The 17849-nt window shown below is 46.8% G+C and overlaps 2 protein-coding genes across 9 annotated transcripts in view; one reads left to right on the plus strand and one right to left on the minus strand.

Moving 5' to 3' along the window:
• Zcchc17 (zinc finger, CCHC domain containing 17) overlaps window positions 1–16793 on the minus strand; it is a 44610-nt gene extending 27817 nt beyond the window's left edge. For 2 of the 8 annotated variants that reach the window (NR_149716.1, NM_153160.5), the window contains exons 1-3: window positions 16677–16793; window positions 10937–11057; window positions 6066–6123 (exon numbers count right to left, since the gene is read on the minus strand). Coding sequence is in view for 4 of the 8 variants with exons in the window: in NM_153160.5 (NP_694800.1) it covers window positions 6066–6123; window positions 10937–11002 (124 nt within the window). In the remaining 4 variants the exon portion in view is untranslated. Of the gene's footprint in view, window positions 1–1506; window positions 1661–6065; window positions 6124–10936; window positions 11058–16676 lie in introns of those variants that run through there. The other 6 variants (NR_149717.1, NM_001355398.1, XM_030253690.1 and 3 more) reach the window with 5 other exon arrangements.
• A 139-nt stretch (window positions 16794–16932) lies between these two features.
• The window catches only part of Snrnp40 (small nuclear ribonucleoprotein 40 (U5)), a 29902-nt gene continuing 28985 nt past the window's right edge, over window positions 16933–17849 (plus strand). Inside the window, exon 1 of the mRNA NM_025645.2 lies at window positions 16933–17150. Within this exon, the coding sequence (NP_079921.2) occupies window positions 17007–17150 (144 nt within the window). The 5' untranslated portion in view covers window positions 16933–17006. The remainder of the gene's footprint in view (window positions 17151–17849) is intronic.

Genomic DNA, 17849 nt, shown 5'->3' on the forward strand with positions numbered 1-17849 from the left:
TGCTCACACACACACACACACACACACACACACACACACACACACACACGAGTATTTGTTGTACAGGCCTGAAATTCAGGTGTTTATCCCTTCTATTTGAGCTTCTATTAGAAGCTACCATTTTCTTTATCTGTGGCCAATGGGTCTCTTACATCTAAGACAGATGATTCTATGGATTGGCATTTCTTCTCCAAAATGCTTACTGCGTACATATGTCCATACAATGTAGATATAAGCTATGTTTTTAATTAGGTCACATATAATCTCCAAACTGGGTATAATCATGCATCCAGGGCTTTTGTATTTTTTGAGACTGGGTTTCTCTGTAGCCCTGGCTGTCCTGGAACTCACTCTGTAGACCAGGCTGGACTCAAACTCAGAAATCCGCCTGCCTCTGCCTCTCAAGTGCTGAGGTTAAAGGCGTGCGCTGAGCAGCTTGTCGGTCTACTCTAGCAGATTCTCCACACGCAGACACATAAACGTCTTACTTTCCTCTGAAGACTGAATCCTGAGGTGAGCACTGTTCCACCCAGCTTTACTCTCGGCTCCTGGGCCTGCATTCCTGACGTGAAGCCACAAATGCCCAAAGGGCATCAAATCCATCATCATGTTCAATAAACTCAACATGACACTTAAACAGAGTGAGTCCCAACTGAATGTCTGTCAGCACGAGGAGAAAAGAACACAGCCCTGACACTGAGAGAGAGAGAGAGAGAGAGAGAGAGAGAGAGAGAGAGCGCAAGCACACATAAGTGCTTATTACCACTGCCTAGAATGTCTCTCCACTGTTTTAGACTCAACGTTAATCTCTTTCACAGCTTCCACTGGTAAGAGAAAAAGAAGGTAAACTTGCCAATTCACAAGAGGCCAGGTACAGCCAGAGCTCGGCAGAAGGAACTCTGCCTGATCTCTGGGGTACTGCTCGAGTCTCCAGTGAATGGCGTGTGACAATTACACTTGCAGAGAAGTTAGTGTTTTCACGCCCTTTCTCCCTTGGGATTAGAAACGGTCAGACATTCACTAACACGATATTGCAGGCAAAAATGGATCAAGGATGGATGGAAGACAGTTCTATTGATCAAATAACCAGAGTCTAAGATATGCACATCATCCCATTCCACAAACGAAGAAACTGAAGACTCAAAACCAAGTGATTTTCCCAAGTCAAGAAACTGGTAAATGCCTGAGCTGGGACTTGAACTCATGTGTTTACGAAATAAGACTCACTGATGTCCAGTATCTCTCCGACACTGTACTAGGCCCAGAGCTATCTGAACAACTGAGGTGGATTCAGGGCAGTCTTCATTACCTTCCTCACACATGCTTTCATTTGCTCCTGTGTGTAATGGGAGAGGGCTCTACTGCGCCTATGACAGCCACAAGCAGCACTGCTATTTTACATTTCATGGGGAAAATAAAAATCAGCAGCTACAGTATTGGACTGCAGACGTGGTAAACTATAAAACATAAAGAAAGCTATGTTTGGCTGGGTAGAATGACACTTACCCATAATCTCACCACCTAGGAACCGGATGCAGAAGGATGATTGTGAATGCTAGTCCAGGATACAGTGTGAGATCTTGCCTTAAAAAAATTACAAATGGCAGCAAGCTGGCTCAGCAGCTAACTGACTGCAAGCTTGAGGACCTCAGATCAATCCCTGGAATGACACAAAGCTGAATGCAGAGGCTCACATCTGTAATTCCAGCACTCCGACGGGGGAGCTGCCCGGAAGTTTACAGGCTAACCAGCCTGAAGTATGCAACCAGGCAGCATCACTAATGTGGAAAAAGAACTGACTCCTGAAAACTGCCCTCTGACCTCCACACGTGCACCATGACACCCAAGAATGCCAACAACAATAATAAAACCTTAAAATACACATTTGTGTATGCGCGTGCGTATGTGCGTGCAGTCTCTGGCCGGGCAGTCACAGGAAGAATCCAGTCATGAGAGTAATGAGAGGACTGGAACACTTGGTCCCATCCATCCAGCTCCCACAGCCGGGAATGCAGGAGTGGGGAGCGAGCGGCCTTTAAGGACAGTCCCTGCACACATCATGGAGTATGCAGTGCTGGACAGAACAGATTCAGGAGCGCCTTCACCCCGCTCCACTCAGCCTGCCCTGTGTCCCTTCATTGTTTGTTTATTCCTGAACTGGATTTATTGTAAACCAGCAAGGGGGAATAAATGCTTTCCTGAGTTCTGTGAACTTTTACTGTGGTGTTTTGTTTGTTTGAGACAGAGTCTTACAGTGCAGCCTTGGCTGGCCTGGAACCCACAATGTAGATCAGGCTGACCTTGAACTCAGGTATCTGTCTGCCTCTGCCCACTGAATACTGGGATTAAAGGTGTGCCTCACTATGCTCTGCTCTTTCTTTTTTTTTAAACAGAGTTTCATGTAGCCCAGATTAGCCTCCAATTCATTACGTAGACAAGGCTGGCCTGCTTTCTGATCTCCCTGCCTCTGTTTCCCAAGTGCTGGAATCATAAGTGTACACAGTACCTGACCTACTCTAATTACCAAACTTAAGTAGGGGGTCACACCTCTAAGTTAGACTGGCTGATCATCTTTAGGGACATCTGAGAGGTGGTAAGTTTGTGGGACAGAACCCCTTTAACTATAGGACCCTGACATTAATTCAGGGTTGATATGTCAGAATTGAATCAAAAGGTGTTGGATATCTTGTTGGTGTCCAAAATAAGTGAAAAACCGGTTTGTGTGACACAACTAATGAGAACAAATCTGTAAGTCCCACCAGCACATAAAGTTCCATTGAGCAAAACTACAGAGGCGAGGTTAGGGCCAGGGAGAGGGTTCAATGGGTAAGGCACTTGCCACCAAGCCTGACGACCTGAATTCAAACCCGGAACCTGCAGGGTGGAAGGACAGTACCTCCAAGTTATACTCTGACCCCCACACAGAGTTATGGCGTGTCCCCAAGCCCCATTTGCATACATAAAACAAACGAATGTTAAAAAAGAAAGACTAGTTTTGATCTGAATACCAGTCTTTAACTTGATAGTAGTTAAAGGATTCTGAAAACAGACTCTGAGAAAGTAATTCAAATCAGCGTCTCCCTGAAAGATGTTACGTTCTGATCAGACCACAGTTAACTCACTGCTCAGAACTCCAAGGTGGGACCTAGTGATATCCCCCTTTAGAGAGAAGCTAGACACTGCAGGGGAGTCAACTACTCGGTTATCCACCACACCTACATAAGATGCTAGGATTAGAGCTCCCAGATTCTACCTAATTATTTGGCTTCCTGAGCCCTCGCTGTGAGTCTGCCACAGCTGTCAGCTGACAGATCCACTTGTAAGCTGTCAGCCACTATCACAGGCATTATCTGACAGGTAAAAACTACGAGCAGGTGACAACTGACTGCTGAAAGGTAGCAGGCTTTTCATCTCCACACTGTCCCCAAAGTGTCACATAAATGCCCACACGAAATTGGTACCACCAGCAGCCATAGCGCGTACACTAACAAGAAAATCTGTCTTTAGGCAGAAAGAGGTGTGAGTTCTGAGGGTGGGGTGAGCTCCACCTCCCCAAGTCCCAGCCACCATAAAACTCGGAACTTAATTACAGACTGCTGCCTGCCAGCTTGAAAACCACAGGCAAGCCACTTAGTGCAAAGATGAAATGCACCACACAGTTGTCGCCAAGGCTAATGGCACAGTGTTATAAGCTACAGATCTGTACAGCTTTCTGACAGAAAAAGTTATGAAAGACTCCAAAAAGTAAAAAATCCCTTCCTCTGTATGCCCTTTTCTCAGCAAGCCAACTCACCACAGGAGGCCACTGGGAGGAGTTTGGTCTATAGTCTCTGAACAGTCATTTAAAATACAGAGACACAGTACAGACTTTCTATAAGGGTAAGGGTACACGTACCGCATGAATGCTCTATGACTGGTTTTTAAATTCTTATTATTTTAGAGTCTTCCCATGACAGTAAACCAAGATCTGCCTTTTTTGCTTTTTTTGTGTATAGTTTACTTCATATTTTTGAGACATGGTGTACTGCCTAGTTTTGTGTCAACTGACACAGGCTGGAGTTATCACAGAGCAAGGAGCTTCAGTTGGGGAAATGCCTTCACGAGATCCAGCTGTTGGGCATTTTCTCAATTAGTGATCAAGGGTAGAGGGTCTCTTGTGGGTGGTGCCATCTCTGGGCTGGTAGTCTTGGATTCTATAAGAGAGCAACCTGAGCAAGCCAAAGGAAACAAGCCAGTAAGGAACATCCCTCCATGGCCTCTGCATCAGCTCCTGCTTCCTGACCTGCTTGAGTCCCAGTCCTGACTTCCTTTGGTGATGAACAGCAGTGTGGAAGTGTAAGCTGAATAAACCCTTCCCTCCCCAACTTGCTTCTTGGTCATGATGTCTGTGCAGGAATAGAAACCCTAAGACACATGGTCTCTTACTAGATTGCTTTGGAGGGCCAGGAAGTCACTGAGATTCCACTGCCTGTGTCTCCTGAGTGCTAAAACAAAAAGTGTATGCAACCAGGAGCTGGTGAGATGGCTCAGTGGTTAAGAGCATGGGCTGGGCCGGGCAGTGGTGGCGCATGCCTTTAATCCCAGCACTTGGGAGACAGAGGCAGGCAGATTTCTGCGTTCAAGGCCAGCCTGGGCTAGAGTGAGTATCAGGGCAGCCAGCCAGGGCTACACAGAGAAACCCTATCTCAAAAAACAAAAACAAAACCAAAAACAAAAAACTAAGAGCACAGGCTGCTCTTCTGGAGGTCATGGGTTTGAATCCCAGCAATCACATGGTGGCTCAGTCATCCATGATGAGAAACAAGTAAAAAAAGAGCCTGTTGGCCGGAGCGAAGGAGAAAAGGTGGGGAATGGGGGAGGGGAGGAAAATAAAGAAAAAAGGAAGAAAGAAAAAGTGTATGCTACCATGCCCAGCTTTTAGTTTTCACTGGCTTGCTTTTATTATCTGTTTTTACTAACTATGTGTGTCAAGGACACACACGTGGAGGTCTGAGAACTTGCAAGAGTAAATTCTCTCCTTCTACCACGCAGGGTCAGCCTTTTGAACTCAGGTCCTCTGACTTGGTGGCAGGTGCCTTTACGCACTGAGCCTGTTTTGGTTTCTGTGGCAGGGTCTCATGGCCCGAGCTGGTCTCACACTCAAGCACCATACTCCCATCATGGACCCCAGAGAGCTGGAACTAAAGGCATAAGCCATGACATGCAGCTTTGTTTCAGATCCTAAAATTCCTTCTTTCAACCACCGGGTCCTCCCCAGCTCCACGTTCAGTGCCCTGCCTTGGTCTCTCCTGTGGAATGCTCCACTGTCCACGTCCAGAGCCGCTTTCTTTCCTCATCTTATAGTCTGCGAGACCAACCTACTCTTCCAGGTGCACACGTGCATGCAGGAGCCACAGCGGGACAGCGGGTGTTTCCCTCCAGCACCCTCTGCTGCCCTGCTGTGAGGCACAGTCTCTCACTGAACAGGACAGTTGCGCTTTAGGTTGGGTTGGCTGGCCAGTGAGCTTTAGGGGTCCACTGTCTCTGCCCTCCAGTGCTGGGGTTACAAATGTATCCAGTGCTGGGTTACAATGTGTCCAGTGCTGGGGTTACAATGTATGGGTGCCTGGCTGTTTTTGTGGGTGCTGGGGATTGAGCTCAATTCCTCAAGCTCTCAGAGCCATCTCCTTAGCTCCTCTGTTGTGGTGGCTTTAAGTTTTTGAGACAGTCTCACCATGTAGTCTTTAACTGTTCAGGAACTTGGGGCATCCCTCCTTCCTCTGCTTCCTGGGTGCTGAGGTACATACAAGCCTGAGCCACCACATACTGCTAAAATGCTTCTTCAGTCTCTTTTAAAAACACACATCAATCAGTGCTCAGTTACTAGAGACCGGTAATCCTAAGATCAAGGCACGGGCACTGTGCACATACACAGGTACATGCACATAAAACTCTTCATCCCTATTGCTACACTGAGAACAAAGTAAAATAAACAAGCTACTATCTGGAAAATGTAGGTCCTAGAGGGAGGATGTGGGGCCAATGAGTGCGGTGGAAGTGCTGAATTCCCCATTAAGGGCTCCCACCTTGCTTCCGACAGCCTGGGATTTTGATAAAAGCTCCATAGTCTGTCACCATAGCAACCTATAAAGACAAAATAAAAAATCAATGTTGCACAACTGAGAATCAATCTTTTCTCTTTATTGTTTTTGACAGAGGATCTCAGGTAATGCAGGCTGGCCTCCAATTCACTGTGTAGGCAAGGCTGACCATGAAGTTAAACTATATTCTTTCCAGAGCCACCGTGAAGAAAGGGTTATAACCCTAAAATTCTACTGTCTTGAGAAACAAGCTATGGGAAAGTAAGGATAAAACAGTTTCAAAAAAACCAAAACAACAACAACAACAAAACAACCCAAAACCAGTACAATTAAGAGATCACAACAAGGTGGAGCCAGAAGGGCTTTATGAAAGATAGTAAAGGGGCCAGAGACTTTCCTTCTTTAGATAAGAGCCTGCGTTGGCCCTGAAACTTGCTCTCCTCATAATGTGAACGATGAACCCAAGGCTCAGAACTCCCTCTTGTTCTTACAGAGGACTCAGGTTCAGTTCCCAGTACCCACACAGTGGCTCATAGCCATACATAACTATGTACACCTCCAGTTCCTGGAGACTCAGTGCCCTCTTCAGGCCTCCAAGGGCACTGCACGCCTGTGGTACATAGGCACACATGCAAAGGGAAGCAACCATACACATAAAATAAGGATAAATATTTTTTTAAAAGTAAGAAAAGGCGTTAGACCAGACGTTAGCAACAAGCTGGCCCAGCCAGGCCCAGCGGTGCACACCTGCATGACCAGCATGGGGGAGGTGAGGCAGGGAAGAAGGCATGAAGCAGAAAGTGTGCCGTGAGTCCATGATTACTGGCAGAGTGGAATTCTGTCTCAAAATCAACAAAGACTTTAGCTGGTCCAACCCTCTCATCTTTTCAAATGAAACAAGTGAAGGCCAGAGATACCAAGGACTTACCCCAGCTCACAAAGTAATTTGTTCTGTGTGAAAATGGCCCCAGATGAAAAAGTATTTCCTTTTTTATTTTAAATTATGTTTATTTATTTTATGAATTAGTGTTTGCCTGCATATATGTATGTGCACTATACACATGCCTGTTGACGAGAAAGGTCAGAAAGGACACTGTATGGCCCGGAACCCGAGTTATAGATAGTTATGTGCCACCATGTGGATACCAACTGAAGAACCTGTGTCCTCTGTAAGAGCAGCAAATACTCTTAACCACTGGGTCATCTTTCCAGCCCCAAGTCCTCCCATTTTTAATAAAAACAAAAGCAAATGTCTTCCTCCTGTCTCAGCTAAAGCACTCTGACATTGCTCTCGGATTCTGAAAGACAAGTTGAGCAGCCTGACACTGGCATTATTAAGGACCACAGTTATTGGAAAAAACTTAACAGCAGCATCCAGAAGTTATGGCCCAAACCACCTTGCTGCTGTAAATTAAGACAAAATAACTTCTCAGTCCTGAGACCCCAGGGCCGCATTATCGTCTTTAGAGGTAATAACAGACCTTAATTTTGCTTCTCCCAAAGGGATAGGTTAATGAGCTTCAGAAAGAAGCGTTCGAGCCTTCAGTGAGGCAAGGCGCTCTTGCCGCCTTCCAGCACCAGGTGTCTCCACCTCTGTGTCTCCTAGGGTGTCGTCAGAGTGGAAATTAAGAGGATGGCACCTGCCGCAGATGAGCACACAGTCTTCCTGGGGTCCCAAGAATAATCACTCAAATGACTCAGGAGCACAGGTGGGGGGAGAAATTCAGTCATTATCTCAACAGACACTCGGGCCTTGGGTAAAATGACTTTCCTTCTTTAGATAAGAGCCTGCGTTGGCCCTGAAACTTGCTCTCCTCATAATGTGAATGATGAACCCGAGGCTCAGAACTCCGGGTCCTGAGTTGGAGAGCAGTGCATCCAGGCACAGAGCGTTCTTTAATCTGCCTCCAGCAGTATTTCTACCGTCACTGATCACCCTCCGGCATTTCCCTAGTCTGTGGTGAATCTAAGATAAGCCCTAGCTCCCACTGCTATCCTTACACCCCTGCCATGTTTAATAGACACTGGCAGCAAGATCTCAGAGGACAAGAAGAAAATGGATGCTGGCTTCTCATCTGCTCAGTCACTGCACACTGCCACCATCCCTGTTATGCCCGTTAAGAGATGAATCCTAGAATTCCAGCTGGACCAGTTTCTTCAAGGACAAGTCACAGCATCAGCCTGAGGGACAGCTGTATTCCATTATTTATGTAGCAGCTATGTATGCCAGATACCAAGCCAGAGAGTAGGAAATAAAAACAACTTTTAAAAAACAGATGCCTCCTGAGAAGTGATGGCTCACACCTTTAGTCTCAGCACTAATGAGGCAGAGGCAAGGAAATCTCTCTGAGATGGGAGGCCAGCCTGGTCTACAGAGCTAGCTCTAGAACAGTCAGGGCTACACACAGAATTCCTGTCTCAAAAAGGAAAAAGTAAAGCCTAAGCTGTTTGTAAAAGAATCTGGATTTCCGAGATAGAGCGTTCCAAGCAGTTAGCAAAGTCAGACTGCTACTGCGGCCAACGCTGGAGCAGAAGCATCGGTACACACTGGCCTAGCAGCCCTCTCCACTGCCGCTCACTTAAAACATCCTCTGATGTGGCTTCCGGCTCCTTCATATGTCAGTGTGCTCCTGCAGTCAATCCCAGCTAGATTTTGGAGACAGCAGACTTGGAAGATTTAGAACGCAGCCTGGTCATCTGTTAACCACTGGGTGATTACTGGGCCTGAGAAGAGCCTTCTTACCCGCTAAAAGAAGTTACCTATATGGATAATTCATAACCCTCGGTGTGAGTGTGAGTGAGTGTAGTGAGTGTGAGTGTGTCTGCCAAGCTCTCGAGCACTCACACACTAACACACTTCAGAAGCTTAATCTTTTTTTTCTTAATTTGGTTTCAAGTTTGTTTTTAGATGGGGGCTTACTGTGTAGCTCTGGCTGGCCTAAACCTCACTATGTACACCAGGCCCATCTTGCACTCAGAGATTGGACTGCCTCTACTTCCCAAAGGCAGGGATGAACACCTGGCCGTTGTTTTCAATCTTAATGTAAACTGGTCCTCCATATAAATATTAGCTGATAAACTCATTCTGTAGACCAGGCTGAACTCAAACTCACAGATCCACCTGCCTCTGCCTCCCAGGGGACTAAAGGTATAAACTTTTCTTTTAATTGGCTTGTTCAAGACAGGCCATCACTCAGTAGCCCAGGCTAGCCTAAACAGATAGGATCCCCTTGCCTGCAATTGTCAAGTTACAGACAGCAGACTGGAAGCATGCACTGACATCATGCACCAGTGTGTGTGGAGAACCTTACACCGTGTGCTGCTGAAAAAGCATCAGGACTCGGAAGTTCGTCAGCATTCTGGAGATAGTGGGAAGGAAACCACAAGTTCCAAGCTGGCCTGGACTACACAAAGACTTCTAGACTGTCTAGACTGTTGTCAACATGGCCCAAGCTAGAGTCATCTGGGAAGAAGGAACCTCAACTGAGAAAATGCCCTCACCAGACTGGCCTGTGGGACATTTTCTTGGTTAATGATTGATGTGGAGCGCCCATCCCACTATAGGTGGTGCCACACCTGGGCAGGCGGTTCTTGAGTCGTATAAGAAAGCAGTTAAGCAAGCCCAGGGGAGCACACCAAAAGCAGCCTTCTTCCCCGGCTGGCCTCTGCTTCAGTTCCTGTTTCCAGACTCCTACCTTGACTCTCTGCCCTGACTTCTTTATGGCCTGTGATGTAGATGTAAAATAAACCCTTTCCTCCCCAAGTTTCCTCTCAAAGAAAAACTTCAAGGCTGGATGTGTTGATGGTGCAGATCTTTAATCCCAGCACCCAGGAGACAGAGGCAGGTGGATCTCTGTGAGTTTGAGGCCAGTTTGGTCTAAATAGTGAGTTCTAGGCCAGCCAGGACTACAAAGTGAGACCCTACCTCAAAAAAATTTTTTGAAAAGCTGTGAAGTTCTGTCTCCCCTCAGATCATGTTTCATAATGATAACCCATAAAAACATATATTAGGCCAAGTGTAGGCATTCATGTTTGTAATTTCCAGCATGTGGAAGGCTGATACCTAAGTACTGCTGTTACTTGAGGCCAAGGCTTGACTACAGAGTAACTTTGAGACCAGACTAGGCTACAGAGTGAGGCCTGGCCTCAAAATTAAGCAAAAACAGAGCTGTCAAGTGGCTTAGCAGGCAGAGCTTGCCTCCAAGCCTGACAGCCTGAGCTGAACTCCTAATCCTCCTGCCTCCATCTCCGCAGTGCTAGGATTACAGGCTCACAGCACCACACCCTGTTTTTGTGGTGCTGGGGACAGAACCCAAGGGCCTCCCGCATGCTGGGCGGTCACTCTTCCAACTGAGCCACATTCCTAGCCATAACTTGTTTTGGAATGATATTCTGTGTACAGAGCGATGAACGGATTGGAGAGGGGCTGCAATAGAAGCAGGCAATTCCAGTCAGAGCCAAGCGAGAGATGCAGACTACGAGGTAGCAAAGGCATGAATCAGCACATAGACTGGAGGTATGATTAGGACTCTTGAGGGAGGTAAAGAAGAAAGGGCAACAGCGAATCAAAGGATGAAATCAAGTGCCATGACCAGAGTTCTAGCTTTGGCAACAAATAGATAGCGATTCCTTCTGCTAAAATGAAAAAAAGACTGGTAAAGAGACCCATTTTGTGAAAAAAAGAAAAAAAAGTTTAAAATGTAAGGTAGAGATGCTGTGAGGTGTCAAGTGAGTTCACAGAGGTCTGTGGCCTAGAGAAGGTCTGTGACAGCCTCTAGTGGAGTAACCCCAGACGCTCTCCTCCCTCAGACGCTTCCACACTCTCTAAAAGGGAAGTTTCAAAGCGCAAAACATACCTCTCCTTGAAAAATAGTATACAGTGCAGGCAAGTTCTCCATGGTCTCAGGCCTTCCTGAATTCATCCTTAACAGTCTATGGCTCCTCCATCTCTCTTCTGCTAAAGCTAATTCAAACGTCCTTTCAGAAAGAAACAACAATTAGAGAGACATCTGCATTAAAGAAGGAGGGGCTGGGGATATGGCTCAGTCATAGAGCGCCTACTGTGTAAGCATGAGTTCAGACCCATACAAATCCAGGCGCAGTGGCACAAGTCTGTAACCACAGTGGGAGGGGCAGCGACAGACAGACCCCAAGTCAGTGATGTATAGACCGGATAGCCTCGTGGGTGACTGTGTTTCAAAAGGTAAGGAGGCCAGGCCTGGTGATGCGCACCTTTAACCACAGCACTCTGAAGGCAGAGGAGGTGGATCTCTGTGGGTTCCAGGTCATCCCCATGGTAGCCCAAGACACACAGTGAGACCCAGTCTCAAACGCCACAAAGGTAAGGTGAAGAGTGATTAAGGAGGACACTGAACATCCACCTCTGGCCTCCAACATGCCCACACACGCATGTACACCCGTGCACATACATATATGAACACATATATAACACATACAAATAAGGAAATAATGACTGGGGCTGGGTATGGAGGTCATGGCAGAGGTTGCCTAGCATGCAGCATGACCCCCCAAGGTTATCCCCAGAAACGCAAAGAAAGAAATGTGCAGACAGGCCATGGGTAACCTCCAAAAAGTAATAATGTCAGGCCACACAATGTACTATCATCCCATCTCAGCATTCTAACTGTGGGACATCTGGGAACCTGGATGCCACTTCTTTGTGATTTGTTACTTACCCAATCACTAGTACTCTTAGTCTACGCAGGGGATTTGGTTATTTGGCTAGTTCGTCTGGGATGCTGCCGTTGCTTTTAATTTTACTTACATTTCTTTGTGTCTACGGTGTATGGGCATGCCTGTATATTGGTGCGCATGAGGGCACTCCATCTTTTTCCCTTGACACGGGATCTCTCACTAACCTGGAGCTAGCCAGGCAGTCAGCCAGCACTAGTGAACCCTGTTCCCTCCACCACAGCCCTGGATTCATACACACAAGTAACTACAGCTTTCTACGTGGACTCTGGGGTTTTGAACTCAGGCCCGCACACCTGCACAGCAAATATCTTTACTGGATGAACCATCTTCCTAGCCTATTTTTGTGGGGTGTTTTTGAGGCTAGAGTTTTCCTGTGTAGCTCAGGTTACCCTTGAGCTTGTGAAGATCTTCCTGCATCCGCCTCCTCAGTGCTGGGATGACAGGCATGTGCAACCATGCTTGGCTTTGTTTAGGGTCAGTTTTGTTCGTTTATGATAATAGATATCAAATCTAGAACCTGGTACATGTTAAGCAAGACTTGGTGACAGAACTGCATGACTGTTTTGACACTGTATTGCCCAGTTCTAGACCCCTGCTGAACTGAGATGAAGTGATTTTCCTACCTTACTGTCCTGAATCACTACTCCAGTGGCATCATCCCTGCGCAGTGCTCACTCCTTTTATCACTACTGCTGCTACTCACTTGTCATGCAATGACTTTGGAAAGAAAGGGTACGTGTGCCTAGATCTCAACATATCAGAAAGAGAGGTCTCAGGCCAGATGATCCACAAGCTAGCCGAGGTTATACAATGAGACCTTGTAAGAATGGTAAGAAGACAACATTTACCAAGCATTTACTATGTCCAGGTACACTGCTGTGCAGGGGACATAAAATATAGCTTCTATTCATTAGTGTATATTAATGATGAACAGCTTCTAGGAGTCAGATCACAAGGCTTAAAACCTAGCAATGAAGCTGGATGTAATGACCTCTGCCTGGATTACCAACAATCCCTGCACTTAGGAAACGGTCGTGAGTTTGAGACTAGCCTGGGGTACACAGAAAGTCTGAGGCCTATGATTGGGGATATAGCTTAGTTATAGAAAGCCTAGCATGCCTGAGTACTCAGGTTGGGGAGAAAGAACAGAAAGTTTGAAGATAGCCTGAAATGCACAGTGAGATACACACACACACACACACACACACAGAGAGAGACAGAGAGAGAGAGAGAGACAGACAGACAGAGAGAGAGAGAGAGAGACAGAGAAAGAGAGAAAGAGAGAAAGAGAGAGAGAGAGAGAGAGAGAGACCGAGACCTAGCAACAGTCGAATTTGATCCCAGAGTCTAATGCTCCTGGCCAGGCCTGAAAAACATCAACTACAGAAGTCTTAGCTGGGTACTGGTGTTGTACTCCTTTGATCTGAGCACTCAGGAGGCAGAGGCAGGCAGATCTCAGAGTTCAAGGCCAGCCTGGTCTACAGAGCAAGTTCCAGGACAGCCAGAGCTACACAGACAAACCCTATCTTGAACCCCCTCCCCCTAAAAAGTAAGGCTGAGGCAGGTAGATCTCTGAGTTTGAGACCAGCTTAGTCTACACAGTGAGTTCCTAGCCAATCAAAGTTATACAGAAAAAAAAGGAATTTCTCTTTCTTTATTTGTGTGTGTGTGTGTGTGTGTGTGTGTGTGTGTGTGTGTGTGCCACTATAAGCTAGAAGAGAGCACCAGAAGATCCCCTGGAATTGGAGCTAAAATTGGTTGTGACTACTCAATGTGGGTGCTGGGAACTGAACCCTGGTCCTTTGAAAGAGCAGCAAGAAGTCTTAATGGCTGAGTGTTTCTCCAACTTTTCTATGTGCTTTTAATTTTAAATGCACACCTTTGGGGACTGGTGAGAAGGCTCAGTCACAAAGACTTGCTTTGTATTATGAGAACTCCTTTCCATCTCCAGCACCCAAGTATAAAAGCTGGGCCCAGATGTGCAGGCTCATAATCTCAGCACTGCAGAGGCAGTGACTTGAGAATTCCTGGGACCAGGTAGTCAATAAATCTAATGGAATCAGTGAGCATCAGGTTTAGGGAGAGATACTATCTCAATAAGTAAAGTGGAGAACAACAGAAAAATACAATGTCAATCTCTCATCTCCATACATGTGCATACATGCACACCTGCACACAGGAACATGAACACAGGATAGAGGCTGATCTGCCCATTCTAGAGACATGACTGAGTGCACCCCCCCCCACCTATTTCCCAGCCATGCGGTTTCATCTCCAGACTTTCCCTTCTTTTGCCCAGCCTCACATGGCTGAACAAGTGTTATTAATTTGAACTTCATGGTTCTATTATGAGACCTTTACTAATCACTACCACACTTAAGAAGTTAATTAGCCAAGTATAGAATCTATAATAGCACTGGGACACCCAAAATGTGGGCAGACATCCCAGTTCCTCTCCACACACATTAGTCATGGAAATACACAAAGTGGCTCCTTGCAGAATTAGGCTGTTAAAGCTTCAGCAGGTTAAAGCGCCGCTCTTCCAGCAGATTCGGGTTCATTCCCAGCACCCACACGGTGGCTCATAACAGTATGTAACTCCACTCCCAGAGGATCTGATGCCTTCTTCTGGCCTCCTTCAGCACCAGGCTAATATACAGTATACATACATTCAAGCAAAGCATTCATACACATAAAATAATAATTCTAAATAAACCTAAATAAAATTATGAAGAGCAATATCTAATAACACCCCCCCATCCTCTCTCGAGACACGATTCTCTGTCTCAAGAACACTATGGAAAACACAGACTAGTTTTGAACTCACAGAGATCCACCTGCCTTTGCCTCCTGAGTGCTGGGATTAAAGTAGAGCACCACTCCACCCTGCCTTTTTTTCATTTGCTCTATCCACAGAACAGAGGCCTTAAGCAATTTTAAAATTTTTATTTGGTGGAAGAGGTCTTCTTGCAGTGCTAAGGACTGAAACCAGAGGTCACATCAGCAGGCCCTGGCTCTGTGAGCTAGAATCTCACTATGCAAGGGCTAGAGAGAGGTGGCTCAGAGATTGAGAGCACTTGTTACTTTTTGTGATGGTTTGTATATTCTTGGCCCAGGGAGTGGCCCTATTAGGAGGTGTGGCCTTGTTGGGATAGGTGTGGCCTTGCTGGAGGAAGTCACTGTGGGGGTGGGCTTTGACACTCCTCCTAGCTGCCAGAGAGATTCAATCTAGAAGATGAGGATATGGAACTCTCAGCTACTCCTGCACCATGCCTGCCCTGATACTAATGTACCAAACCTCTAAGCCTGTAAGCCAGCCCCAACTAAATGGTGGCTTTATAAGAGTTGCCTTGGACATGGTGTCTGTTCACAGCAATAAAACCCTAACTAAGACACGCTTACAAAGGACTTGGGGTTAGAGTTTCTAGCACTCAATCGTAGTTCACATGCTAGCACTGGGCATTCCTAAGGGACAAATACATACATGCACCGGGGAGGCAGAAACAGGTGGATCTGAGTTCAAGGCCAGCCTGGTCTATAGAGTGAGTTTCAGGAGCTCCAGCTACATATTGAGACCCTGTCTTAGGGGAAAAAAAAAAAGAAGATGAAACAATGTGTCACGCTAGCAGCCTGGTATGGGTTGAAAATCCCAATGTTGCCCAGGCTAGCTTTGGTTTTGTTGCTTTTGGTTTTGAGACCTCCTGTCTCAGCCTCCAGTGTTGGGACTAAGAGCATCATCCAATCTATTCTGTCCAATTTACTCCCCTGCTATCTCAAGATACTGTTAAACCTGTCTTCAGTCACAGCTCCAGCTTGGTTCTCACTGGCATTGCTGATCAGAACTACTGTTCATGCTCCCGAAATGGTCTATTTACTCCCAGTAAACCTCTTATCTTTCTCCAATCTCATCACACCATTAAGCCTGAGGGATCAAGTCCTCTTTTGCACCACATTCTGGAGGAGAGAGAAAACTATCGCTGGCTTCCTATTAATTTTAAAGTAAAAGCTTCAACTTCCTGCAAATCTTCATGACTTCCAGGTTCATCCCATACCATATTCACTTTAAGCTAGCGCTCTCGCTCTCGCTCTCTCTCTCCCCCCACACCGGCTCTTTGTGTCTCCCTCATCTTTCCGACTGATAGAACCTGCTGTTCTGTGCAGAACGTTCTCCCTTCCTCTCTTCCCCTAATTAGAACCGTCCCATCAGATAGGAACCGCTCAGATGTCTTTTCCTTTAAAAAGCCTTCAAGTTTATATTAGTAACTCACAGCAAGAGGCATCGCTTGTTTAGGTAGTCTTCCGATCAAATGGTTTTTGTTTAACATCAAATTTGTTTAACACGTTTCCCACACTCTGGGGTAGAGGACCATATTTCTTCAGAATGACCCCCAAACGCACTGCACAATAAATATCATTTGGACCACTTTCGAGAAGACCTGGCACGCAAGCATGATTGTTCGATTTCTCAACTAAACTGTGCTTCGGAAGAACCATCTGATACTTTCCTCATCACTGGCTGTCTCGGGGACATAAATTAAAGCCCTTTTAAAAAGACGGCTAAATCAGTGACAACTAAGTCCGCCGCCTCAGCCAAGTCCGGCACTGAAGCCTGGAGGCCAGGACTCGGGCCAGCACAGAGCTAGACGCAGAATTGGCATCCTGCAGAGCAGCTGTCAAGGGATAGCCGTCTGAGGGTTCGAGTCCTGGAGCCAGAGATGCCAAAGCTCCGCTCCAGCCTACCAAGGGACTTCTCTTTCCGGCGACACCTCCTGCCACCCCATGCTGCTAAGGCTGATAGCTGAAAAGGGCAGGCTCAGGCCTATCACCACCTCGCACCTTCCAGATTGGAACAGCCACCCGCCTGATTCCCCACACACTCACTCCGCGTCCGCGCCTAGCAGGACAGCCGCTTCATAGCTAGGAACGCCAAACCTGCTCCGCTCGTTCTCACCCACGATGCACTGCGCGCCCGAGGGGGCGGGGGAGAACGCCAGCTCCGCGACCCAATCCCAGAGTCGCCTTCTCGTGACGTCATCAGAATGGGACCAATCACAAGAGTGTATTCAGAGGGCTTTCCAGAAGGAAATGTTAGAAGCCAATTGGTTGCTCCTCTCCGGAAGTTCTGGAGGAAGAACTCAGTTGGAACCAATTGCGCGGCGCCTCCGGTCGGCGGCGCGGTTAGTGGCGGCGCCGAGGAGAGTGGCTGCCGCCATGATCGAGCAGCAGAAGCGTAAGGGCCCGGAGCTACCCCTGGTTCCCGTCAAGCGGCCGCGACATGAGTTGCTGTTGGGAGCGGCAGGAGCCGGCCCCGGAGCGGGGCCGCAGCAGGCGACTCCAGGGGCATTGCTGCAGGCGGTAAGTGGGGAGTCATCCCGCCTTTGGCCCTCCGCCCCTCTTCCTACGGATGATGTCGCCTCTGAGGGAACGGAAAGACAGTGAGCCTGAAGTTAAAATAGGCTTCTGTGAAGGTGCCTGGTGTTCTCTGTGTGGTTCATACGTGTTTCCCTAGTAGACGCCTGTTTTCAGCCCTTCAGTGGCATTGAATCATTTAAAACCTTGGCCTCAAAATCAAGACCCAAGCTTCCGCATCCTAAATCTTCAGGGGTTTAGCATAAAAGAAACATTCAGGAAAGTTTGCAGAGTGGACGAATGAATGAGAGGGGAGGCAATGGAAATGAATGATAGCTCGCTTTACTACCTGGTAGAACTTTTTTCTTTCTCTGCATTTATAATTGTAATTAACACTCGTTGGATGTTATCTTGGATGTTTTGCGTGTGAAATTTCCATTAACCATGGTACCTGACTGAAAGAAGCTGTTACTTTGCAAATGGGGAAGGCAAACTTTTTTGTATCCAGAAGATCCATGGCTCCAAGCCAGTGTAGGCTATTTATTATGGCAAAGTCCTGTTGAAAGAGAGAAGAGAAGAGATCTGTGTAACTATGATCTTTTTTTTTACCTTCTTGTTAAAACTGTTTTTATGTCATCTGACATCACTGCAGGTAGAGCTTAATTTAGTATTCCTGGTTTTTGTCTTTGAACCAAGGATTGGTTA

Source organism: Mus musculus, chromosome 4, assembly GCF_000001635.26.
Source record: "Mus musculus strain C57BL/6J chromosome 4, GRCm38.p6 C57BL/6J".
Classification (NCBI taxonomy): Eukaryota; Metazoa; Chordata; class Mammalia; order Rodentia; family Muridae; genus Mus; species Mus musculus.